Source organism: Anser cygnoides, chromosome 10 (genome assembly GCF_040182565.1).
Source record: "Anser cygnoides isolate HZ-2024a breed goose chromosome 10, Taihu_goose_T2T_genome, whole genome shotgun sequence".
Lineage (NCBI taxonomy): Eukaryota > Metazoa > Chordata > Aves > Anseriformes > Anatidae > Anser > Anser cygnoides.
Window position 1 is genome coordinate 589,961 of NC_089882.1, and position 26,992 is coordinate 616,952.

General features: G+C 38.1%; 1 protein-coding gene across 21 annotated transcripts in view; it reads left to right on the forward strand.

Annotated features, from left to right (window-relative positions):
• Positions 1 to 26,992, forward strand: part of ERC2 (ELKS/RAB6-interacting/CAST family member 2) — a 523,782-nt gene that overhangs the window by 242,545 nt on the left and 254,245 nt on the right. For all 21 annotated transcript variants that reach the window (XR_010834045.1, XM_048047550.2, XM_048047548.2 and 18 more), the window contains one exon: positions 804 to 939. Coding sequence is in view for 20 of the 21 variants with exons in the window: in XM_048047550.2 (XP_047903507.2) it covers positions 804 to 939 (136 nt within the window). In the remaining variant the exon portion in view is untranslated. The remainder of the gene's footprint in view (positions 1 to 803; positions 940 to 26,992) is intronic.

Consider the following 26,992-nt stretch of genomic DNA (forward strand, 5'->3'; position numbering starts at 1 on the left):
AAGCTCTAATGTGGAGGCAACAGAGATGTTTTTCCCGATCCTTCTAGCCATTGAATAATATCCTCTTCATTTGCCAAAATAGGATTAGTGAGTAGATCTCATTAGGAATTTGCACATGACTTTATTTTTATATAGATAAAAGGGAGCAAATTCCTCAAAGTCAAAGAAAGTCGAGAAAATAATATCTAAGAATCCAAGCAGGTAAAAAGCATTACCGCAAGGATTTTTTTTTTCAGTTCCTGCCAGGGAAAATTAGCTTTCCTCCTTTCTTAAAAAGATATTCGCTATATATCAGAAAAGCTTCTAGTAACTTAATACAGTTCCACGGTAAAATATAATTAAATTGTAAATAAATATTTTTTACTCAAGGACAGTCTCAACAACAGAAAATATATAATGGTGGGAAAGATTGTTTCATTTTCGTTAGAATTTACTTACAAATGTACTTGTTTTAAAAAAAGTTGAAAAGAAAAAGAATTGTTGGATAATCTCCTGTTACAGCAGTTTTTCTGCATAGCGATCAGGACATTGATAAGTATTTGTGAGCAGATAATTAAAAATTAAAAAGGAAAAATCTTTTAAGACAGAATAATTGGTTTACCCTTGTATAATCTGATGGCATAAAAGCTGTTTTATTATGCTAGTTGGAAAAAAGGTAAAGTTTAATTGTTTAAATCTGATACTAGGACTACTTGTATAAGGTGGCGAATCAATGTCCTATGTCACAGTCATAGGCAGATTTATAGAGAAAAAGATGTCATTGCAGTCATTAATGTTAATGCGTATGTGCATATGATTCTTAGACATATGAAGGACCAAAACAAGAAGGTTGCTAATCTGAAGCACAATCAACAAATGGAGAAAAAAAAGAATGCACAGCTGCTGGAAGAAGTTCGTAGACGAGAGGACAATATGACAGACAACTCTCAACATTTACAAGTGAGTTTTTAATCTTTTAATCATTACTATTTTTTAATTGTGTTTTAGAATCATCAAAGGAAGCATGCTTCTGTTTCTTCATGGATGTGTAACAATTATCTTTCTGCAAAGAGATGGGTTTCTCCTATCCTACCAGAGGATGCTCTAATGACTTCAGTTGCACCTATGAAATATTTAGTTTTTAGGGCGAGGAAAAAAACAGAATAGAATTTGAAACCTTCTTTTCACAAGGTCTTTTTTTTTTTTTCCTTAGTTTATAAGCAGGAAAGTAAGTAATTCTAGCTTGTTTTGAGGACAGTCAGAAAATAGAAGGATATATTCCTTCTGTATTTTGTTTCTGTGCTATTCACAGTTTTATATCCATACAGCATAATGAGCTTATATAGTGTGGTTATGAGTGTTCAGATAGTTTGTGTATCAAACACTACACTTTTTTTTTTTTAATGGGTTGAACATTTACATACCCTGGTGATTAGGTCTGTAAAATACAGCTTATTATTTTCGAGAGCATTAAACCGTATAACAGAAATTCTGCCATGTTTTGCAGTGTGGAGTTGGAAGGCAAAAATGTTGGAGACTCATGAGCTCCTTCCTGTTCTGTGTTTCTAGATGTAGCTATTCATGTTAAATTCCAATGTCTGCATTTCTCTATCAGCAGAGATATCATCATCTAGTTGCATACTCTGATCATTTAACAAGTGTGATTTGATCTTATTAGCTCTCTATATATGCATATGTAGTTGGGTAAAAGGGTGAGTATAGATTGTCAGACAGGGTAATGATGAATTTAGAATCTTCACCAAAGATTAGTTTTATTTTATGTACTTAAATGAATGATAGAATCGTAGAATATCCTGAGTTGGAAGGGACCCATAAGGATCACTCAGTCTCTGTGAAACATAGAGAAGCACTGGAGAGAGCTATCAGTGTCTCATCTGACAGATCTCTTATCATTATTACATTACTACAACAGGAACTTTTTTTTTCTAAATGTTTTATATATATATATATATATATATATATATATATATATATATAAAAGTTTTCCAATATCTCTTCTTTTTCCAAGGTAGGCTTTGAACCTTGTTCTAGGAGAATTTCTACAGTAAATTATTAGAGTTCAGGTGTAGAGATCTGAAAGATAACTAGCTGATCTGGTTAAATGATGCATTGCTTACTAGGGAATTCTAGGGAATTTGTGTTAAAGACCACAACACAAGTTTGATGCTTGACTTAAAAACTGTTCTCTGAGAGCTGACTGTGAAAAACTATGAAGAGAAGTACTGAGTTCTGTCAACAACACCGATGTCTCTGTACCCTGTGTTTATAGGTAAGTCTAATTTACAGTGCAATATGTCATTTTTGGTTTGATCTGGTTAATATAATGGGTTTCTGGAAAATTTCTGATAGATGGAGTTTGACTCTCACTTGCTTCATACAGTACTGTATTTCTTATGCATTCCTGTATGCAAAATGGAGAAATTAACACTACACCTCTCTTCAGGCTTGTGTTGGTGAAGCTGCATCAGAATCAAGTTCAGCAAATATATGTTATTTATGCATCTGTGTAATGTTTTGCGTAGTTTATAATCTTAGGCTTACATTATCATCATGCATTCTACTGTACATGATATAGTAGTAACACCTTGTGAAGTATTTGGTTTGATAATGTGATATATCAAAAAAATAAATTTCAGTGTTGAGCAGCTACTTGTAGTTAATGCGAATCAGTAAAAAGGATATCTTATAGATTTATTTATTCATATTTTGGAAATCGGTCAGAGCAGTGTGATCACTAGAGGACAGAAGTCATTCCTAGAGTCTTAGATGTAACTGCTAAAGTTGGAACTTTGAAGTCATGTAATGGGAACAGGTCTACCAAATGGAAGCAGCATAGCTGAACAGCCTAAATTTAGAAAGAAAAGCTTGTCTGGTGTATAGGTCCTCTGTGCCATTCACAAGCTATAAAGCATTTGCCTACTAAGAACAGTTCATGAAAACCAGTTAACTAAGAATTCTCATTTCTCTGTTACTATGCCTTAAAAAGTTAATATTTTAATGTTGTATACTTAAACGAACTGCTTTCAGTAATATAAGTATGTATGTGTTGTGGCCCATCCTACACTTGCTAAGCTTATGGAAAAGTGAAAAGGAGAAGATCCCAGCTGTTTCTGCCTATTGCATTCCCTGCAATATTGCATTCCCTATTGCATTCCCTTCCCTCCAGTAGCTCTGAGAAGGAACATGGGGAAGTGAGTGTTGGTTGTTTGCACTGCTGGCATGCTGGAACAGCCAGTCCTGCCTTTCCTGGCATAAGTAAAACTGGCGCTCTCAACACTTTGCTGCTGTAACTGGTTATTATATTTCCCATGTCTAAAACATTCCCATATTTCCTTGGCTTATTACTTCTCCTGCCTTCCTTAACGGTAACCATTGTGTTCGTGGCAGGGGAACATGTTTGTACGTTCTCTGTCAGCTTGCTTCTTTAGTGAATTAGGCTGGCTGTCACTGCATGGCTCATGGTGGAGGCAAATTCACCTGAATGAGAATGGCTTGTTTGCCTTTACAAATTAAGCCATAAAATACCTAGAGCTGCAAATAGAAATTTGACTCTACAGCACTATGATGTTCGAGTAAATCCACAAGGAAATGAGGTGAATGGGGAGGGTTGGAGAAAAACAGACAAACTTGATGAACACCTGGCAGCTTTTCTTTTTTTTTCCTTCCACAGCAAATTAAGATACAGGGTTGATTTGGTCTAGCAGGTATAGGAGACATACCATTTCACTGCTTCAAGGGACCCTTTCCAAAACGGGCTTGACAAAGTGTTCTTGTTTGCTTCTTTCATAAGGTTATGGAAGATGAAGTAGTGGTAGTATTGGGCTTTTCTGATGTTCTTCTTGTGAGATAAAGTTGTTATTTACTGTAGCAGTTCCTGAGGGCGTTAGGAAATGAATCACAAAATTAATTATGCCAGTAAAATCTCATCATACTTCTAACTCTAAGGGAAGCATGTCCCTGCATCACATATTGGGACTTTGAGGTTTCCTTCATTGCAAAATTTGGGGAGTTTTAATTTCTTCATAAATGCCATAGTGAATCTTGCAAGTAAATCAAATATTTTGACATTGAGTAGTGTAAGTAACATGACTCTGATGTGAATTTATTCTGCTCATAGAAGAGTATTTTGATTTAAAGTTTCTCGCTGGTGTAGTTTATTTATTTTGTTTTCTTATGCGTAAGGTGGTTACAAATATTAGGTGAGAGCATCAAATTCAGTTTTTGTGCAAAACTCATAAGTAGGTGGCTCACTGGTTAAAAACAAACAAACCACAAGCTTTAAAGCTCCAGACAATTAGCCTTGGTTGACAAAAAAACTTTTTCATAGGAGTTACTAAAAAAAAAAACAAACAAAAACACAGCAAACCTCTTTGAAGTTGCTTAAGGAGTATCTCTTAAAATACTTAAGTATAATATATCTTAAAGTGCAAGTTTCTCCCTTTAAAAAGTTTGACCAAAACCACTGGTGGATGCATTTTTGATTTTAATTGGCCTGTATAGCTTGTCATTTCAGGTTAATTTTGATTTGAGGCTTTTATATCTGGTCACAATAAAGCTATTTAGTGTATTTGGCATAAGATAAACATTTACTCCTGTAACATTTAGATACGAACACCTGGTTACAGGGATGGAACACATCTGCTTTCTGCAGGTCTGAGTATGAAGATTTGTCTGTGAATGTTCTAGGTTAGAACTTTTTAGGCCTGTGTTCAAAAGGATACATATAATGCAGTATGTGATAATGCAGTACGTGATAGGTAAATGTGTTTCTTTCTTACCAAGGATACAGTACTTTCCTCAGGCGGCAAACTATAAACTGAAATTATTCTAGTGATGTGAACATACACAGAATTCAAATCAGGATATAAGAGTTGACTAAATAAATAACTTGACAGAGCAGAATACTTGATAGCAATTGATATTAAACTTCAGTTTATAAATAATATGTAGAGTTAATAATTAAAATAAGTTGTAACATGACCTAAGAATTTAAATGAAGCAAGATTTGTGGGGAGACACATGAAATGAGATATATACTTTGAAAAACAAACTGGTTTCTAGGAGTACTATCCATCTGCTAATCAAAAATAAAATTAGTTGGTATTCTAATTAATTGGTATTGGTATTCTAATACTGAATTATTGCTTAGTAAACCATTAGGTTCTGTCCACGTTTTCTCATTACTGCTTCATTAGAAAAAAAAAAACAAAACACCTTCTACCAGTTTTTATAAGAATGTATAACACACAGTCCTCATGTCTGTAGTGTACTTGTTACATCTGTGAATGATGTATTGAGCTGCTAATGTATATACTAAAATTCTCTGGCCAGATGGAATAATTGTATTCCTTGCTGGTTAACTGTGATAAACTCAGCTGAGTGCTGAAGAGCAATTAAACTAGACAAATTGCATTTACTCAGCCAAGTCACAATCCCTTTTGCAGAAGTACTGGAAGAGATGTAATAGGAAATCTGCTATAATTGTTTGTGTGCCATTCAGGGAGACATTTGGGCCAAACTGAATACTTCAGTTGAAGTGCCATCCATTTTGCACAGCTTAAGCAGGGGCTGAAGCTTTACCCATTCAGCTGTCCCCTTGCTTTCTGGTAGGTTTCAGGAAGTTAGGAAGTCTCTGTCTTCTTTGAAGCTTCATTTAGTGTATAGCAGTTCCTGAGGCTTGTAGCATTGTGCATATTTGTAACACTTTACACTCTGTTTTCAGATAAAAGCCTTTCAAAGCTTGTTCATATCCTAGCATCAACCCTTGTAGGACAAGTTTGCCTCTGATGGCCACATCTCAGAGCACTCCAGAGCTGCGGCAGTGATGGAGAGTGCCCTGGCATGTCTGGGGAGGGAAAACACTTTGCTCTCCCTCAGCTATCAGCTATAATTGTGAGTGATGTTTAAGGTGTGGTTTTGAGGGAGTTATTTGAATCACTCGAAAATTGAAAACATCAGGAAGCCAGACTTGAGATTAATTCTTGGGAATGAAGAATAGTTGTGAGGTTTTCTGCTTTTTCCTTCCACAAATCAAGGGCAGACCTGTGCATATCTTGCCAGACATGATGGTCATATATTACGTAAAGCACCACCGCAGGAGAGCTGGTTCTTGAACACTTTATCATGAAGCTTTTTGAGAATGGTGTATCTAACATGCCTTAATTTTCTCTTTTTTGTGTGTCTTAAAATGAATTTTTTTTTTTGAGAAATGCAGAGCTAAGAAACATAGGGGTAATGTCATAATGCTGTGTACAACTCCTCAAACAGACCTCCTCGCAGGACCCTGAAATGTTATAGATGTGAGTCATAGTTGCTTCCTGAGATATCTTTTTCCTGATTCTTGTACGGAAAAAGTTCATTCCAGTAACACTGTTAAATCAATAGAATTGTGAAAGAAAACATTCGGATAACATTGATAACTTGAGAAGGTTTGGGTTTGATTATGATTTTCAAACTTGCTGTAATAGCAAATAAAGTAACAAAAACGTCAAGGCAAACTAAATGGATACTTCTGTCTGATTATACTTTTTATAAATGTATTAATCTAATAAGTGAATTGAATGTCATGGAATTATATCTATACTAAGTACAGAAACACTCCTATATGGAAACTTTATGCAAACTCTCCCATGCATACATGTCACAAGGGAGGTGCAGGAATAAGTCTGAAAAGAAAGCTAAAAAGTTTAATACTCTACTCTGCTCTGTTCTACAGAGCTTCTAGTTGTTCTTACCTTTTCTCTGGTTTATCTGTTAGAAATCTTTGATTCTCCTAATGTTTTAAACACTTGGATTATTTGTCAAAATCTTCTTTCAGATAACTTGGATTTTCTCTGGACAGCATTCTACGTGCTGGAAAGAGCTTTTTCACTAAAAAAAAATATTTTTGAGTAAGAATGTGTAGTTCTCATTGATTTCAAATATATACAGGCAGCTTTATCAATGCTCTGATCCCAAAGTACTGTGAAACAGGGTGTGTACATGTACATTTTCAAGGAGCAAACATCTAGCTCTTATAAACTGAGTCCAGCACTTGTGCCTTGGTTTGCTGCTGGACATCCTGAGGCAATTGTAGCTCTTCAGTAGGGCAGAAATTTAATCTTAGATGATATATAAAGCACAATTAGGAGAAAATTTTATCAAAAGAGACAGGAAGACTGGGTAGGTGGTATTATTGCTGTCTGATTCTTGCCATGTCAATATCTATCGTATTTTATAAAAAATAACTCCCAAGAGATTTCACATGTATTCAGTGTGAATCCTTAAGCTTGGATTTGTCTATTTTTCACTCTATTCTTCAGCATACAATTTTAATCTCCATAATAGTTCTAGAAATGCAAAGTATACCTAAGACCTTGCACACTGCCATATGCTATGTCTGTGTCTCTTAAAATAAAAGCATGGCCTAAACAAGTGGTATACCTGACATTCATTTGTTATGATTTTTCTCTTAATGCAGTGTATTTCCTACTGCATTGTCTCAAAGACTTCTGAACTCTAATATTAATAAAAAGAGGAAGCTAGGAAATGAGATGAAGCCTTGCAAATAAAAATGAACAGAGCAGTGTAATCAGTTTAGAGACAGAGGAAACAGTTGTGACTGTTATGCAGACAGGCATTAGTGTACATAGCTGACATAAGGCAGGAGAGAATTCATTGCATAAACACACAGCTTTGTATCTATTAGTGCCGGAATACATACGTAGTGAGAAGGCCCAACCTTTTAAGAGGTTAAAGTGATGAGCTATTGAATTAGAAGTGAATTCTAGTTTAAGCATGTATCTGAAGTTGGGCTTATCCCTCTCTGTAAGGTTTTAGAAATTCTGTGTGTTTAGAGGGCTCTGTATGTTTCTGTCTCAAGAAGGCTGCTTGTTATGGTGGGGGAAGATGGAGATAAGACTGGGATTTTGCCTTTTACACCATTCTTTTCTGATCTCTACAGTGTGCATGTGGGTGTACTAGCTCTGAGTACAGTTGTTCCCTACTTCTCGTTCAGCTGTGAGCCAGGCATAATGGGAAATAGGTGATTGCTCTTGATTTTCTTTTCTCTGTGTTCTGAACAACATATCCCTGATGATGAGATATGATATAGGGTTGTAGACTTATGTGAAGGTTGTAAAGGTCTTGCCTCTTGCTAAAATGCCTGCCCATCAGATAATTTTTTTTATTATTAATTTTTTTTTGGACTGGATACATTTGTTCAAGCCGTTGCAAATACTTTTTGAACAAGTGAGTCAGTTCTAAGTGCAAGTATGCACAACCCTTGGTATTTTTGGCTAACTCTCCATATGTAGTCTGTTACATTAGTGAACTAACATATGAAGAAATATAGAGGCAGTGTTTTATGTTAATTTTCTGTAGCACATCAACAGAATTCTTTTCTATTTATTGCTTGAAAACCAAAATATGTTCTTGTTTGTCTCTGTTTTCAAATTTTATGTTCCTTGAGGACTGGAAAGTTTCTTCTTTTTGAGTGATTAAATTGAAGCTTGGTCAATTTGTAAGAAAATCAGTGTCATATACATATCAAATAGCTTTATCCTTATGAAGCAGGAGTTATGTACTAGCAAACGGAGATAATCTAGTACAGTAGATGACAATTATGTGTATTAATGATACATTCGTGGGTAGTTCCTTTGGTATTTCTCTGCTTCTCTAGTTATAGCTGGATTTTGCTAAGACAGAGAGTGTAGCTAATAAGTAAAACCTCAAAAATGTTCAGCCTTCAGAAAAATGTATAACATAAATTTCACACAGATCAGGGAATTTATTTTTTTTTTTCCTGGTGAATATCTGGGAAAAGTCAGGACTTGCAATGCCTTTTAAAGCAGTCATTTTCATGTAGCACAACATAAATTTTTAATTGAAGTTCTGAAAAAGTAGGATGTAACAAAACTATTTTTTTCTGTAATGCATTGATAACCAATCTGTAAAAAATCTTTGAGGTAGGGGGTAATAGTAAAAACAAATAAGCCCGTGATGATGATATAGTGCAATATATTAAAAAGAAACAAAACAAAACAAAAACACAAAAACAAACAATTACTTGACTAGAAGTGCAAACTTACAAAAATCAGACTGATCAATTCAAACAGACATAAGAGTATTGAAGACACAGCTAGTGTACTTATATTTAGATTTCTAGCAATATAAATATAAGTTCAGATTTTAAATGTGGATGGACATTCAGGAATTCTCTTTCCTTGGCCTGTGGAAGTTCCGTAAGTTGTGGATAAATTCCATATGTGTTGCTGAAATGTCTGTTGAACTTCAGCCAGTAGTTTAAGATTATGTTCGGAAAAAAAAATATCTAAAAGGTTTCAGATGAAGAAAAGTATTTGAGAGTCTACAGAGGACAGGAAGGTTGATTGGTAGGTCTGAGGATCAATACCAGAAGTGTTTTTTCTTTGGGGATTTACTTTGACATTTGGTTTCGTTGTGAAGTGTAATCCCCAGAAGCCAAAACTGTTCTTGTTATAAAATGTCCCTATAGACAATCAGTGAAAATATCATGTGAAGATCAATTTTTACAAGACTCACAGTCTCTCAAATATTTTTTTCTTTGTCATAATTGGTAGGCTGGCAGAAGTGACTGTGTTCTGTGCTACATTCTTTTAACCACCTATAATATAAAAAAGGTTCAGTAGGTAAAACATTATCAGCACTGTTGTATGTACTTATCAAGTCCTTCCTTTTGTCTAGAGTATATTGTATTATAAGTACATGTGCAAATAACATTAACTTTGTTTTTAGAACTACCTGTTTATTACTTGTGAATTTTAACCAAGTACACAGTATATGTACACTATGTACATTTATTAATGCAACATTTCCAACATTATGGAGAATTCTAGAGCATCCCATATCAGGAGGTCTGAATACTGACTTTCTGATCTTAGTTTTTACAGTTAAGTCAGAAACACATTCTTCAGTGTTGTCTAAGTAACATTAATTCAATGAATTCAGTACCCAAGAATAGAACCTGGACATCTTGATTTGCAAACAAACTTATATCTGTATGTTCTAGTATATTTAGAAACCTGTAAACTGCAATTATTGACAAGCTTTTCATGTTTAGATTAAACAACACTTATTGCTACTATGTGCTTTAATAAATCATTTGTTATTTGGAGAGGGCATATGTGAAGAGGCACTGAAAGAAAAAGATCCTATTGGACAAAACAAACTTGCAACAATAGGAAACAGGAAAAATTTAATGTAATTCTGCCCACCCCAAGTTTGTGTAATAACTCACACATGTGGGACTCCTGTAGTCCCCAGGGGGCAATCACATTCAACATGCTTCAAAAGAAACATTTCAGTTAAATCAACTCTCCCTTCCCAGCAATAATTACCACAGGTTTACACTGAGATATAGTTGCAAAAGGTTAGTCAGTAGGGCATCTGCAAATCAAGTCATATGTCAACTCTACATCAATAACCTCATTATAATAGATGTTAGTATTTCAGCACATGACTGTCCAATATAGCAATTCATGTATAGTTCATTTTTAACTTCAACATTAACTTATAGCTTGTCTAATATTTTACTAACTTATGTATTTAAACACCCTATATTACATAAATTATAATCAATGACAAAAACAATGATTTAGATTGAAATTCTTCTAAGTGAAATTGCAATAAAATGACTGACCCTATTTGTATAGCTGTCTTCAATATAAGATGAATATAGGAGAGTTTAACCCTGTGATATAAAAGCAGCACGATGAAAATATGTATGAGTGTAGATTTTCCAATTTAGGCATTGCTTAAAATGTTACCTGAAACTTTCATTTTTCCCAAATGAAAGAATAATATCTCTAGATAGTTTGTTATATTTGTAGCTTATCAATAGGCTAGAACACTTTTTAATCAAAAATTTGATAGTCTGGATGAAAAAAAGTAAAAAAGGTTTTCAAAACCTTCCTTGTGGTCTGCATCAAACTGAGCTCTCAGCTAGTTTCATAATTTGTTCTTCCATCTACTTGTTAGTAACCTGTGCTAGCTATTGCTTCTGTTTGTCACTCTCTATAGATCATTTTGAATAGCATGCAAGTCTGTTACTAATACATCTGGTCAGTGACGGAGTTCTATTTGAGGTGAGCCTAAGCAGAATTGTTCTGGTTGGTTGCTAATATGCCAGATTTATACCACTAATTTCTCATGAAAAGTGTTCTATAATAACCTTCTACAATATTACTTACAGACTACCTAGTGTTACATACTGGAACATGAAGGGAGGTGAAGGTGCTTCTTTACATAATTTTGTCTAGAACTTTGGTGCCTTAGAAAGATTTCTTTAAATTGCTTATTGTAAAAGCACGTTTATTTTGAGGAGCTTTCATGGGATAGACTTCAATAGAAGATCTTGGGGACCAAATCTCACTGTTGTACTTTCCCAGTCCCTTTTTTTGAATTGTTTAGTTTTAGTTGAGCAGAATTTAGCTGGCAAAATTAATGCTGGTGAAATAGATAAGTCAGGGGAAAAATGAATTGATTTTCAAATCTCATAATCTTGGAGTTGAAGGAAAAAATACTTTACCTTTAAGTTAAAAAAAAAACAAAAACAAATAAAAACATAAAGTGATCAGATTTCTGAAGTTTCTAGTCACTTAGAGCAAAGCCATATTCAGATATTTACTTCTTAACCATGGAAATATGAGAGTAAATTGCTATTATTTTGGGTTCTTAGCTTTCCATTGTAATACATGCAAGTTAAAACAGTATGCAGACTGCCAGAGAGTATTCAACTGTGTCTTAAAGTTAAAAAACAAACAACAACAAAACAAAAACAAACAAAAAAAACCCCAAACTTCAGTTCTTCAGTTAAGAAATGACACCTTTTCTATAACATGTTGTATTAATAGGTTTCAAAGTATTTTACAAAATAGAAATATTCAATTATATTTTTTTAAAGAAAATGAGGCATAAGAAATAAAAAGAATTATGGAAGGTGTCCCTGATTGCCAATGGCACCATTAAGGAACATAGACTTAGTCTTACTCTGTCCAGTGCTCCGTTTATTGGACTGAACTGTTAATCGATAAGATTTTGAAGTGGTGTGTTACTCATGATACTATGTTTCCTAATGATTGAGGTACCTAGTGCAGATGAATGTAATAGAGTTTTTGGTACAGTAAGAGCGTCGTAGTATCTCTGATCATGGAATCAGTCTTTAGCATGTAAAAGATAAGGAAGACTGCATGCCATGTTAACTAATTTGAAGCAAGGCAATTTTACTAGTCTCTTACTTCTCTGTGGATAGTCTATAATGGCTAGATATGAAGAAAAACAAAAGAGTACTGCCATTTGCAGTTTAGTGTTCTTTTACAATGGATTTGGGTGTATATATATTTTGACAGGGATTATCAAGATGATCAGATAATTGAACAACAAACAAGACTGGAGTGCAGTACATTAAATTTTATAGAAGGCTGATGTTTATCTGTTCTTTCAAGTTACAGTTAGGGTCCCTACTGCCTTAACAAGCATTTCTTTGATCCTCTACTTCTGTTTGTATTTTTTTTGATTTCTATTTCTCTCTCTCTCTTTTGCGGTGGTACAGCAGGGAATGGAGTCTGTTCAGCTTTCTGTATCTGAAAAAGACTCCTTCCCTAGAAATACCTTGGAGTAAGCCTGACAGGCTATGGGTACTTTAGGAGTCCCAATGTTTTCACTAAATAAATGTATTACACAATTAGAGTTTTATTTATTTTTATTTTTTCTGTAACACATCATAATTGTTGATAGGGAAAAATGAACTAAATGCAAAACACTGTGATGTAGAGGAACTACAAAAATGTTAACTTTGAATCTTAAAAACCAGAATTATGCACAGAAAACAGAAATTTGTGTTTCAAAGAGTATGGAGAATTTGTCACGTGGGGATAAGCAATCCAGCTGGATTCTTTATCAAAGAGATCAGCCTTCTAAAAACACATTTTGAGTAGTTCTTTGTATTTCTGTGGATATTTTAGTGACATTAATTAGAAATACATCTCCAAATGCATTTATTCTTCAGTGGCGTGGAGCTTTGCTTAAGCAATATTATTTGGTATCAGTCATATTTCTTTTCTCAGCTGTATATTGGCATATCGAAAGAAGCATTGGACACCTACTTGTTAGCTGTCACATAGCTTTGTCATATTGAGAACTACCATAATTTATCTATCTAGAAACTATGGCAAAGATAAAAGCCAGGTGTATGTGATCATCTCCTCCCCTCCTCCCCCTGAACTTTTTTTTAAACTTCAAAGGGACATTATAGCAATGTGTACAGTGTGCCACATGAGTGCTGCAGTCCCTTCATTTTAAATAAATAATTTTGAGTTTTCCTGCGTATGTGGTAAATTCCTGGCTCTAGTAAAGTTAATGGGAATTTTGCCACTGCCTTGTCAGACAAAGATTTTCTTACATGAAGAGAAAAATAATTAAAAAACGCAACCCGGTGCAGACAAAAAATAAACTTAGAAGGCGATTGAGAAAGCAGATCTCAAGTACAAATGGAAACAGTCCATTGTCATTCATCATTTACATCTGATCTGTTGATGGGAATTGTAATTTGTGAGAAAGTCCTTCCACAGTCAACTGCAGGGTTTGTCAAGACTGGCTTTTCTGTTTGGGTGTTCTTTTGTGAGATCACTTGGCTGTCAAGTGCTAACAAGTATCATTACAAGTATCATTGTAGTAGGCGACTCCCTTCTCAGGGGAACGGAGGGCCCTATTTGTCGACCTGACCCTACCCGTAGGGAAGTCTGCTGCCTCCCTGCGGCCAGGGTCAGGGATGTTGCCAGGAAGCTTCCCAACCTGGTCCGCCCCTCTGACTACTACCCTCTTTTGATAGTCCAGGCTGGCAGTGATGATATTGATGAGAGAAGCCTGAAGGCTATCAAACGGGACTTTAGGGGACTGGGACGGTTAGTGGCTGGAGCGGGAATACAGGTGGTGTTTTCATCTATCCCTGCAGTAGCAGGGAGGGGTACCGAGAGGACACGGAAAGCCCACCTGATTAACACGTGGCTCAGAGGCTGGTGCCAACACAGAAATTTTGAGTTTTTTGACCATGGGGCGCTTTACTCGGCACCCGGCCTGATGGCCGCAGACGGGTCCCTATCTCTAAGGGGAAAATGGATCCTAGCCCAGGAGCTGGCAGGGCTCGTTGAGAGGGCTTTAAACTAGGAAAGAAGGGGGATGGGGCTGAAAGAAGGCCTGTTGGAGCTGTGTCGGGGGGAACAATGGCAGAGCCGGGGAAGATGGCAATGGCCCAGCTGAAGTGCATCTACACGAATGCACGCAGCATGGGCAACAAACAGGACGAGCTGGAAGCCATCGTGCAGCGGGAAGGCTATGACTTGGTTGCCATCACGGAAACATGATGGGACCACTCTCATGACTGGAGTGCTGCAATGTCTGGCTATAGGCTCTTCAGAAGGGACAGGCAGCACAGAAGGGGTGGTGGTGTGGCTCTTTATATTAGAGAGTGTTTAGATGTTGTGGAACTTGAGGCTGGGAATGATAAGGTTGAGTCCCTGTGGGTTAGGATCAGAGGGAAGGCCAACAAGGCAAGCATCCTGGTGGGGGTCTGTTATAGACCGCCGAACCAGGATGAGGAGACGGATGAGGAGTTCTACAGGCAGCTGGCAGAAGCTGCGAAATTGTCAGCGCTTGTTCTCGTGGGGGACTTCAACTTCCCAGACATATCCTGGAAGCACAACACAGCCCAGAGAAAGCAGTCTAGGAGGTTTCTGGAGAGCGTGGAAGATAGCTTCCTGATGCAGCTGGTTAGAGAGCCTACCAGGGGAGGTGCCCCCTAGACCTTCTGTTCACAAACAGTGACGGACTGGTGGTAGATGTGGTGGTTGGGAGCTGTCTTGGGCAGAGTGACCACGAAATGGTTCAGTTCTCTATTCTTGGCGAAGTCAGGAAGGGGACCAGTAAAACCGCTGTCTTGGACTTCCGGAGGGCTGACTTTGAGCTGTTCAGGACACTGGTTGGCAGAGTCGCTTGGGAGGTGGTTCTGAAGGGCAAAGGAGTCCAGGAAGGCTGGGCACTCCTCAAGAAGGAAATCTTAACGGCTCAGGAGCGGTCTGTCCCCACGTGTCCAAAGACGAGCCGATGCAGAACTAGACCGGCCTGGCTGAACAGAGAGTTGTGGCTCGAGCTTAGGAGAAAAAGGAGGGTTTATAATCTTTGGAAAAGAGGGCGGGCCACTCAGGAGGACTATAAGGATGTTGCGAGGCTGTGCAGGGACAAAATTAGAAAGGCCAAAGCTCATCTGGAGCTCAATCTGGCTACTGCCGTTAAAGATAAAAAAAAACGTTTTTACAAATACATCAACGCAAAAAGGAGGACTAAGGAGAATCTCCATCCTTTACTGGATGTGGGTGGAAACTTAGTTACAAAAGATGAGGAAAAGGCTGAGGTGCTCAATGCTTTCTTTGCCTCAGTCTTTAGCGGCAAGACCAGTTGTTCTCTGGATACCTGGTACCCTGAGCTGGTGGAAGGGGATGGGGAACAGGATGTGGCCCTCACTATCCATGAGGACATGTTTGGCGACCTGCTACAGCACTTGGATGTATGCAAGTCGATGGGGCCGGATGGGATCCACCCGAGGGTACTGAGCGAACAGGTGGAGGAGCTGGCCAAGCCGCTTTCCATCATTTATTGGCAGTCCTGGCTATCAGAGGAGGTTCCAGTTGACTGGCGGCTAGCAAACGTGACGCCCATCTACAAGAAGGGCCGGAGGGTAGGCCCTGGGGAACTATAGGCCTGTTAGTTTGACCTCAGTGCCAGGGAAGCTCATGGAGCAGATTATCTTGAGTGTCATCACGCGGCACTTGCAGGGCAACCAGGCGATCAAGCCCAGTCAGCATGGGTTTATGAAAGGTAGGTCCTGCTTGACGAACCTGATCTCCTTCTATGACCAAGTGACGTGCTTGGTGGATGAGGGGAAGGCTGTGGATGTGATCTACCTTGACTTCAGTAAGGCTTTTGACACCGTTTCCCACAACATTCTCCTCGAGAAACTGGCTGCTCGTGGCTTGGACTGGCGTACACTTTGTTGGGTTAAAAACTGGCTGGATGGCCGGGCCCAAAGAGTTGTGGTGAATGGAGCCAAATCCAGTTGGAGGCCGGTTACTAGTGGAGTCCCCCAGGGCTCAGTACTGGGGCCAGTCCTTTTCAATATCTTTATTGATGACCTGGATGAGGGGATCGAGTGCACCCTCAGTAAGTTTGCAGATGACACCAAGTTAGGTGCGTGTCAATCTGCTCGAGGGAAGGAAGGCTCTGCAGGAGGATCTGGATAGGCTGGAGCGATGGGCTGAGGTCAACTGCATGAAGTTCAACAAGGCCAAGTGCCGGGTCCTGCACCTGGGGTGCAACAACCCCAAGCAGAGCTACAGGCTGGGAGATGAGTGGCTGGAAAGCTGCTTGGCGGAGAAGGACCTGGGAGTACTGGTTGATAGGCAGCTGAATATGAGCCAGCAGTGTGCTCAGGTGGCCAAGAAGGCCAACAGCATCCTGGCTTGCATAAGAAGCAGTGTGGCCAGCAGGTCTAGGGAGGTGATTGTCCCCCTGTACTCGGCTCTGGTGAGGCCGCACCTCGAGTACTGTGTTCAGCTTTGGGCCCCTCGCTACAAGAAGGACATGGAGGTGCTCGAGAGAGTCCAGAGAAGGGCAATGAAGCTGGTGAGGGGTCTGGAGAACAAGTCTTACGAGGAGCGGCTGAGGGAGCTGGGATTGTTTAGCCTGGAGAAGAGGAGGCTCAGGGGAGACCTCATCGCTTTCTATAGGTACCTTAAAGGAGGCTGTAGAGAGGTGGGGGTTGGTCTATTCTCCCACATGCCTGGTGACAGGATGAGGGGGAATGTGATAAAGTTGCGCCAGGGGAGGTTTAGGTTGGATGTTAGGAAGAACTTCTTTACTGAAAGGGTTGTTAGGCATTGGAATGGGCTGCCCAGGGAGGTGGTTGAGTCGTCATCCCTGGAGGTCTTTAAAAGACGTTTAGATGTAGCCCTTAGTGATATGGTTTAGTGGAGGACTTGTTAGTGTTAGGGCAGAGGTTGGACTAGATCTTGGAGGTCTCTTCAACCTAGACGATTCTGTGATTCTATGATTACTTCTCTTCATAAAGATATTAGAAAACACTGCTAAATACTTGCTATCTGCTTCTCATGTTTTCAGCACTGGGACTGATCCTCTGTGCATAATGGCTTTTTTCACCTTTTTCTTATGAAACTGGCAAAAGCTAAATAATTAATGTTATGGACTAGTATCTTAAACTTTCAGTTTTTTTTTTCCTTTTCTCTAAATGTTAAATAAGCATACCACAACAATACTAGAGAATTATTGTATGAAATCTCACCTAATAGATTCTTACCTAGAAAGCTTTACTGTGAATATTTGTAGACTACAGATCTGAGTTGATAGTGTAGAAACATGAGCAGTCTAGTCTATATGGTGTAAAAAAAAAAAAAGTACAAGTCACAGAAGCAATGCCAACCTTATTTCATCTAGTTATGAAGTCTGTTCAATCATATCTGCAATATGAATATGAATAAGGATTAACAACTCACTGTATTGTGAAAGCAGATAAGGCCCTCACCAGAGGAAAGAGACTGACATTCTCCTGTCTTAAACAACTGAGGGAGCAGTAAAAAGATAAAAATAAAATCCTTGTACCTTCCGTCAGTCTTGTATATTCCCTAAGGCCCATGGAGAATGTAGCAGTGTGGATTGTGTTGTATTATAGTATTAACAAAAAATGTCCATTAAGAATTCAGAGATAACGTGTTACAGAATACTCAGGTGACCTGTTATTTTGGTGAACCAGCAAAAGCTTAGAAATTTCCATGCCAGCAATTTTCTCACTTTTGAAAATTATTGCTCAGATTCAGTTGTTTGGATAAAGGTATCCTAAATTAATTGTGGAAAAATGTGAATTATTAACTAAACTCAATACTAGAGTATTGTTGTTTCAAGGTGCTGTATTCCAGTTGTCAACTGCAAGGTACATTCTCTTCCTACCTAATTCAAATGTGTATAAAGTACTATTAAATTAAAGTGCTTACTGAACTACCTAGTAGACAGTCAGGCGAAGCTAGCTTAAATCCTGAAAATTTTTCAGAAGTAGTAATAGAGAAAGTATCATATAATTGTTCTTCTGGATTACCCTGCTAATGTTGTTTTCCCCATTCACTTAGCTGTGGTACTTTGAAAAGCCCAGACATTATAATATACCTCTGGAGACATTTGAAGAATATTAATGCAACTTCCTAATGCAGAATTATTGTGAAATAGTACTCTTGTGGTCATAATAGTGGAAGTGGGCACTGTACACAAACAGTTGGGTGCTAATACTGCTGTTGGTAGTAACGAGATGAGCTGCAGCTGAAGTTAGAGGGACTTCAGGTGGCAGGGCTGGGGTAGAAGTGGGCACAGGCACTCTTTGGGCATTTCTGATGCTGTGGGCCTGGGACTGAGCTGAGGTGGAGCTCTGGGGTCTGTAGGCAGTGGGTGGCAGAAGACTCCGGGTAATGCTGGCCAGAGCTGTTAAGGCCTGTTGGTGCTTCCAGGAACCCTCCTGGGCCAGCTGTATTCTCCCACCACGTGGAGGTCCAGGCTCGGAGGGGAATGGCCCTGAAGTGACTTATTCACGTGGGTTGTCAGTGGGCTGTTACAGGGACAGGGAGAGTGGCATGTGGACATGGAGCATCCTGGCAAGGGGTGGGGCAGGGAGGGGGTTGCTGTTTGAGGCTGACAGTGAGATGTTTGAGTTTGTTCGTCCCCTGCCCACCCCCCCCCCCCCCAAAAAAAAAAAAAAAAAAAAAAAAAACCAACAAACTGTCCACTGAGGGGGCTCCCTGAGCAGCCTGGGGCTAGGCAGGAGTCGGCCATGAGGAGGTCAGAGCCCAGGCCCTCAGGAGGAGGAATGTGGGTGGTCTACATGACACAGAGCTGCAGCAGGCAGGGGCTCACCACCCAGCTGCAGAATGGGCAGCCTGTTCCCTCAGGGACCAGAACCACAGGCCCCCCTGGGCACCTCATGGGCAGGCCCAGTCCCACAGGATGTCAACATGGCAGGCAGAGCAGGGTGCTGGCAACAGGCTCCCTCCACAGTCTTGGGCATGGCTAGTTATGAGACAGATAAAGAGGCCATCAGGGAGCCCAGTCAAGAGGAGGAGACAGGGCCAGAGGCAGAACTGGGGGCAATGGGCTGCCGTGTACCCACAAGCTCCACCCAGGCTATGAGATACCCACAGTCGAGGGCAAACCTCTGTCCAGGGAACAGAGATGGAGATAGGTAAGCCTTACAGCATAGTTGTGACATAGATACGGTGCATTATGCAAATTGTTTCCTTGACATTACTGTTGGTTTGACCAAGTTATTTCACACAGAAATCTTTGGAAGGGAGAACAAAAATAGGAATCCTTCATTCGCTAAGAAGTGCTGAAAAATGAAGACTTTCTGGAGCCTCTTTTCTCTGCCTCCACTCCACTGCAGCCTGTACCACATCTCAAGCTGAGGTACATCTCAACTGGAAGCATAACTCAAATAGAAAGCATAAGCTTCAAGATCACAAAAGGGAACATGAGTTTTATATAAAAACAACACTTTATTTTTAAAATAGTTGAATCATTTAATTAAAGCATTTTAAATAATTGTATTGCAATATGTTATATTTATTGTTCCTATCTTTTACAATGAAGAGCTATCAGATTAATATTTCTACTTGAAATTTCTGAGTAATTGATAAATAGTTTAAATGGATAGTCTTTAAATACATATATATAATTAAATTCCAGTATATAGAAATGCTTCTCAGCTGGTAACCTGAGTCTCTATAGAAAGGTGTCACTTTAAAGAAGTGATCCTTCCTGTAGTGATATATTTACTTTTCGAGTTGTAATGCTGTAATTACATGGTTTGATGCACATGTATTAAATTTTCCTTGAAAGCTTATGCTACGTGTGCAATGAGCATTTTTTTTCTAACCCAGATATGGATAAAGCAAGCACGAACCTCTCTCTTCTAGCAAGGTTCTGGGAAGTCTGGTGGTCTGGTGTCTCTGATAGGCTATGTGATTTTTCTGCCTCTGTGGTTTTTTTTTGTTTTCTTGTTCTTGCTGTGGTTGTTGTTTTCAAATTTATTGTTCTTAAGACTATTTCTTGAGTAAAAAACAGCTGGCCAAATATTTCATATAGTGATTGAAAGTCAGTAAAACAGGCAGAATGTAACTAGAGCATTTGTGCTTTAAAGGAAAGCATAATCGATAATAAATTCAGTCAGTTAGTAACAAAAGACGTTATCTTAAGTGTTTTTCAGAATATTAGGATGATGCAATATAACTCTATATTTTCATGAATATTTTAGATGTTTAGCATTAAATATATGTTAAGGAATAAAAAAAGAACTTTTCCACTACCTTTTTAATGTAATAACTGAACAAAATCTGTATCAAACTAGGAAACTAGGTCTGTAATTTGAATGTATGAGCTTGTACATACTACTAAGAATCCTGAATGTCATGAATTTATTTTGTATAAACTATTCAGACTACTTTCATTTGTGTAGAAGTTACCAATTATGAGAAAATGTTTTCTCTTCTTTTTTTTTGTCCGTCCTGGAAAGTGTACCTTCTGGGAGAATTGACAGTTGAAATATCAACAAATGGAAATTTGCTCAAGAGAACATGAAGTTTCTGAGTCTTTTAGCCTCAGTGACATTCAGTATATCTATATTGCTGTTAATTTTTTTCCGCAATCTGAAAATTTATTGCAATATTGAAAGCATATAAATCTAAAATTTAACGCAATATTTTATTTTTATTCTCATTTGCTGTATATGTCAAGTGCTTTTTCATGCTTCTGTGTCATTGAGAGAGACATGGCAATATTTACCTCTTAACAAAAATAATATGGAGGTTGTGTTTCACAGAATCGTCTAGGTTGGAAGAGACCTCCAAGATCACCTAGTCCAACCTCTGTCCTAACACTAACAAGTCCTCCACTAAACCATATCACTAAGGGCTACATCTAAACGTCTTTTAAAGACCTCCAGGGATGACGACTCAACCACCTCCCTGGGCAGCCCATTCCAATGCCTAACAACCCTTTCAGTAAAGAAGTTCTTCCTAATATCCAACCTAAACCTCCCCTGGCGCAACTTTAGCCCATTCCCCCTCATCCTGTCACCAGGCATGTGGGAGAATAGACCAACCCCTACCTCGCTTACAGCCTCCTTTAAGGTACCTATAGAGAGCGATGAGGTCTCCCCTGAGCCTCCTCTTCTCCAGGCTAAACAACCCCAGCTCCCTCAGCCGCTCCTCGTAAGACTTGTTCTCCAGACCCCTCACCAGCTTCGTTGCCCTTCTCTGGACTCTCTCGAGCACCTCCCTGTCCTTGTAGCGAGGGGCCCAAAGCTGAACACAGTACTCGAGGTGCGGCCTCACCAGAGCCGAGTACAGGGGGACAATCACCTCCCTAGACCTGCTGGCCACACTGCTTCTTATACAAGCCAGGATGCTGTTGGCTTTCTTGGCCACCTGAGCACACTGCTGGCTCATATTCAGCTGCCTATCAACCAGTATTCCCAGGTCCTTCTCCGCCAGGCAGCTTTCTAACCACTCATCTCCCAATTTATTTCTCTACACTTCCTCAGCCACATAATTTTTCATCAACTTAATTAACATTGGCACAAAACCTTTTATTTATTGTTCATATATTTAAAATAATCAAAATATGTATGTTGGGAGCATCATGTCTTCATATTTGTGTGTTGATTTCCTAGTATTGACTACCTAAGTAATTTTGTCTTGTTGCATCCATAGGTATTAACAGTCAACACGTTCTCGTTCTTCATAAACTACTGAAACATCCTTGACAGATGTCCCATTCAGAGAACCTTTCAAGTTCTCTCTCTTCTAGGTGTGAATGAAGTTTCATGATTCACAATGTAAAGCTGGAAAGAAAGCAAAATACAGATTATGTTGTCAAATGTGGTACAGCGGTGGTAACTACTGCTGATATTCAGTGTTGATACTACACACTCTGTGCTGGTTTAATATTTTCAAATAAAAAAGCTGAATATTAGCCTGTGCCAAATAAATAAAATGGACCTGAAATCTGGTGTGAAAATTGGGAACTAAGAATGACAATGTAGCAGCTTGCATTTTACCTAGATTCGCTATGCATTCTGCAGCTACCAGAACAAAGAAATATATTGAATCTGTATTTAAATAAAACAAACGAACAACAACAACTGCATGAAGGAAGTTGGTTAAAAAGAAATGAAAAGGAACAGTCAAAGGAGTAATAGCTTTAGAGGCATTATGGAGGCTACTATAAGAAAATCACCATATTGCAGGCACAGAGGAAATGGATACCAACTATCAAAAATTGCTTTAGAAAGACCAAATGGACAGCAGTGTAATTAAACAGTAGGATAAAGGAAACTGTCAAAAGAAACAAAAAATCAACCTTCTCCCAAAACAAAACAAAACCCCAAACTCATCCTTAAAGAAACTGAAATTTATCCAGTTGAGGAAAATAGAATCGTAAAACCTGGAAGTGAAATGTTAAAAGCACAAATAGGCAGACCATGAAATGCATGAAGCACAATAAGAAGTAAGTCACGAAATGTGTTCATACTAGTAATTTTCCAATGTGTCAGAAGCCAAAAGCCTGCCAGAAAACCTATAGAGCCAAAGATAATCAAGACATGTAAAGTCTGCTTTCAGAAAATAAAGTCATGAGGTCAAAAACTGAAAGAAATTTCTTTCTCATGTATTTACAGTAAAGGAGCTTGGGGAGTTTCTTTTTCTGGAACCCTTTTTTATGGGCAAAGTATTCATCTCTTTTATGGTGAAGTGACAGTAGAGGAGATGATAGTATTGTTAATTTTGATAATTGTGTCATCATAGGATCATTGGATCAGAGAATAATTCATGTTGAAAAGGACCTCAGTAGGTCATTAAATTCAACCTCTTGATCAAGCAGGGTGAGACTGTGGTCAGACCAAGTTGCTGTCAGGACCAAATAGTTTTCGTTCTAAAGTTCTTAAGAAATTTGAGGTGAAATATGTGAATTCAAAACTCTGGTGTATAACTTCCTTAATGCTTCCTTTTTACCAGAGGACTGGATACTGGCTAATATGACCTCTGTTTTCAAAACATGTTCCTGATAAGTTTTGGAAAACTACCAATACCTATGACACCTATATTGGACAAATCAAGAGAAATTGTTTTGAAAAAGTAGAGTTAGGGGGCACATAGATAAACATAGTATCATGGTGAGGAGGCCAAGCGGCTTTTACAAATTTGTTGTTCTTCATGAGTTCACAAGTCATGACATCTTTCAGAAGTCCCATAAGAATCTGTGTTGTGACTGTTCGTTGTGGTTATAAAATGCCTGGAAGAGACAGAATAGTTTCATGACATACTTTGATGACACTAATTATTCAGGGCAGCAAAAATGAGGCCTGGCTGTAAAGAAAGATAATTTGACACTGAGAATTTGATACTGAGTTGTTTCCATGTGATAAAAACAACTTGAAATTGTTGTGATAAGAAATTTTAAATATGAGGGGTTGGAAATCGTAGAACTATTTACTCAGTGATGGGCTTTGAACGGAGTTGTAGTTGAAGAAAAGAGCTTGTTGCTGTAATGCACGGTTTTGTAAAAATGTTGGAATGATAATGAGAATAAAAAAGGAAATAGAATCTTGGGAAATACTAAGTAAGTAATAGAAATGTGACAGATCATCATAATGACACTGTATAAATTCACCATCTGTTACATCTTGAATACTGTGTGTTGTGTCGTTCGCCAAACTGAAAAAGTGATGCAAGAGAACTAGAAAGGTACAGAAAAGGCATGATCAATGCTGGAATACCTTTTATATGAGCAATATTAAAATAGACTAGGACTCTTTGCAGTGTAAAAAGATGGGAGAATAAGAGATCAGTAGAATCATGAGTGTCATGAAGAAGGTGAAAAGAAAGTGAGTAAGAGTGATCACTGTCTTTTTCAAAGTGAGAAGTAGGGCATCAGCTGAAAGCAGCAGGAGGAGAGCTCGGGCCAAAACTGAGTATATCTTCATTCACTGCTGTGTGGTCTGTGAAGATGCTACATAATAAAGTGGATGCCAAGTTTTTAAATGGTAAGAAGGTTGCCAGAAAATTCATGGAATTACAAAATACAAATACCCACTTAAGGCTGATGGAACCACTAATCTACAAATTGGTGGAGTTGGGAGTATGTTTAAAAGGAGTATCACTGGATACTCACCTATTCTCCCTAAATATATGCTATTGGCCACTGTTAGAATATTAGACTAGGTAATCCAAATTTTTCCCTCGTAAATATGCATAAAATGCATTTCTGTTCATGTGCCTTGAAGGAAACAAGCAAACAAACAAACACAAAACAAACGTGTAAGCAACTGCTTGGAGAAAAATGGTCTTGACTGAAGCTGAATCTGAGCAGGGCAGAAATAATGTCAGAGTTTTCAGCTATGGTAGTGCCCTTCCATGTATGCTGACAGTTGCTCTATTCAAGCTGTAATTTAGGAGTGCTCTTACATTCTTTGCTATTTCTAAGCTCTCAAGGTTGAATTTTTGAATTCCATCTGGACACAAAATACTTAGTATCATTTATTCTTCTGCTCGTTAGCGATCAGGTCAACCGAGTGGGATAGTTTGAGTCTGAAGCTGTCAGTTAGTAGGTGATTACAACTGTTTCAGAATACTGCAGCATTGGTAATTTTTAAACTTTTAGACTTTTTAAACATTTGCTGTCTGTTCTCTCTATTGGTTTCTTATTTTGCACTTAGGTCAGGGTTGCACTTCTGTCTTCGATGATCTCAGTATTTTAGGACCAGGGCTTTGATAAAACTTTCTGGTTGAATATGCCACTCAGTAGCAAAAAAAAATATTCTTTTAAAAGTGAAACCTGGGATAAGGATAAAACTTCAGCAAATTTTTCTGTAGATGAGTCTGAGACTGGGAAATGAAATTCACATGAAAAGTGAGAACCAGGGTGAAATTCAGCATCATCTTCTCCAAGATCAAGGAGCGTTTCTTTGATGGTGCCTCCCTGCAAATGTGTAAGAAACTGTATAGTAAAAAAAAAAGAAAAACAGTAAGTTCAAAAAACAAAAACAAACAAACAACAACAACAACAACAAAAAACAAAAGCGAGTATGAGAGAACATGTCACAGAATAAGAAAGCTAGTAAGGCGTGAAGCTATGTAATCATGTTACTAAATGCAGGACTGATGGCAAAAAGCTTAATACATGGATGAGTGTAGTGAAAAAGTTTATGCTGAACAGTAAAGAACATTTTGGCAAACTCAGGCTGATTTATGATGGTAGGAAGAACTCTGTGGGTTTGCATGGTTTTGACCCTAAACCTGCAAAAATATATTGGATTTGGCAAGGTTTCACTACAAGTTTTTGGCTTCCTTTAAGCCCAGAAGTCAAAGCAACATTTGGGATATGAACCAAAGCCAAAGAAAAGGTTTGGATGAACCGTGCGTACCATAACGGCCAAGTTTCACACAACTCTAATTATCATAATGGTTTTCCTCTTTCTTTGTTTCTTTGCAGTTTTCGCCAGAAATGCTTTTCTATTTCTGACTGTTAATGGATGGGAGTCTATATACTCAGTAAAAGTCATTGTACTGTATGTGTGTAAGGAGATGAGAAACGAGAGCTCAAAGGTCATCTCTCATTTTTGTATTACAGCAAAAAGGTTATAGATACCACCTGAAATGATGAGGTATCTTAGTGCCCATTTCTGAAGTATTTTGTTTTGTGTCTTTGTTGGAAATTATAATGTTAGTTAGAAATTTGGCAAAATGACATAAGACATCCAAAGGACTAAACAGTTTAAGAAAAATATATAGTTCAGCTTCTTTCTACCACTTATTAACAAGTATCTCTTAGATTCTGGTAATGTAAATACTGTTTTCCATGGAGACAGCTATGGCTGTACAGTAAGTGGTGCGTTTTCTGCATCCCATTTGGATCTCATGAAACTGAGGGATACGATATGTTCAAGCTGCTGGTCCAAGAGAGCGTCTCAAATCCATAGTCGTTATATGCATGTCAGATACTATACATGTGGTAAATGATAAACATACCATATGGGATTTGGGAAGTTAAGACTATCGAGTTCCTTTTCCATTATTTTTTTTCTTACAGTGTATGGTCAAATCAAAAACATACTATTCTTCACATTATTAAGGGGCCATGTTTGTGGCCTCATTTATAGGGTTACAAAAATGATTATACTTTAAGCTTCTCTTTGGCCTAAAAATTTTCCTGGTTACACTCATGCTGTCATTAAAAAAAAAAAAAAAAAAAGAGAGAGAGAGAAAGAAAAAAAAGTGAGGTAGGGGAGGCATAGTTTTTAAATTATAGAGTTTTGAAAACTTCACATCTAACCTTAGCCAAATATTACAACTCAAAAGAGCTGAGTTTTATGTTCAGTTTGAAAACCTAGTGTTCCAGAATTTTATAGTGTGTATCAGAAAGATGTTATCTGGACAGAATATTTGAAGTCCTGACAATATCACATTTATATATGCAGTGTCATGATAGTTTTAATTTAACATTGGCTTTTTAGACTGGACTAACACATCCTTAGATAATCTGTCAAGTGTTTATTTGAAAATTATGTTTAGTATCTTCTTTTCCACTTACCATCACATAATGACAAAGTTCTTATATTCTTACCCTGAAATTGAAATTTGTTGTGCCATTGCAGAAGTAGGAATTTGTATTAGGTTCATAATTCATCTTTGAGACCTATTATGGAGCAATCATTTGCCTTTTGTGCATTAAAAAGAAAGTGGAAAAGCAGTGCTCACAGTAGACTATGGAGATAGGAACGTATGGTGACTAGGGGAGGAACTAGAAAACAAAGCTTCATGAAAAGCTTGAAGTCGGGAATTGAGGGGAGGAGGAGGAAACACATTTTTTTACT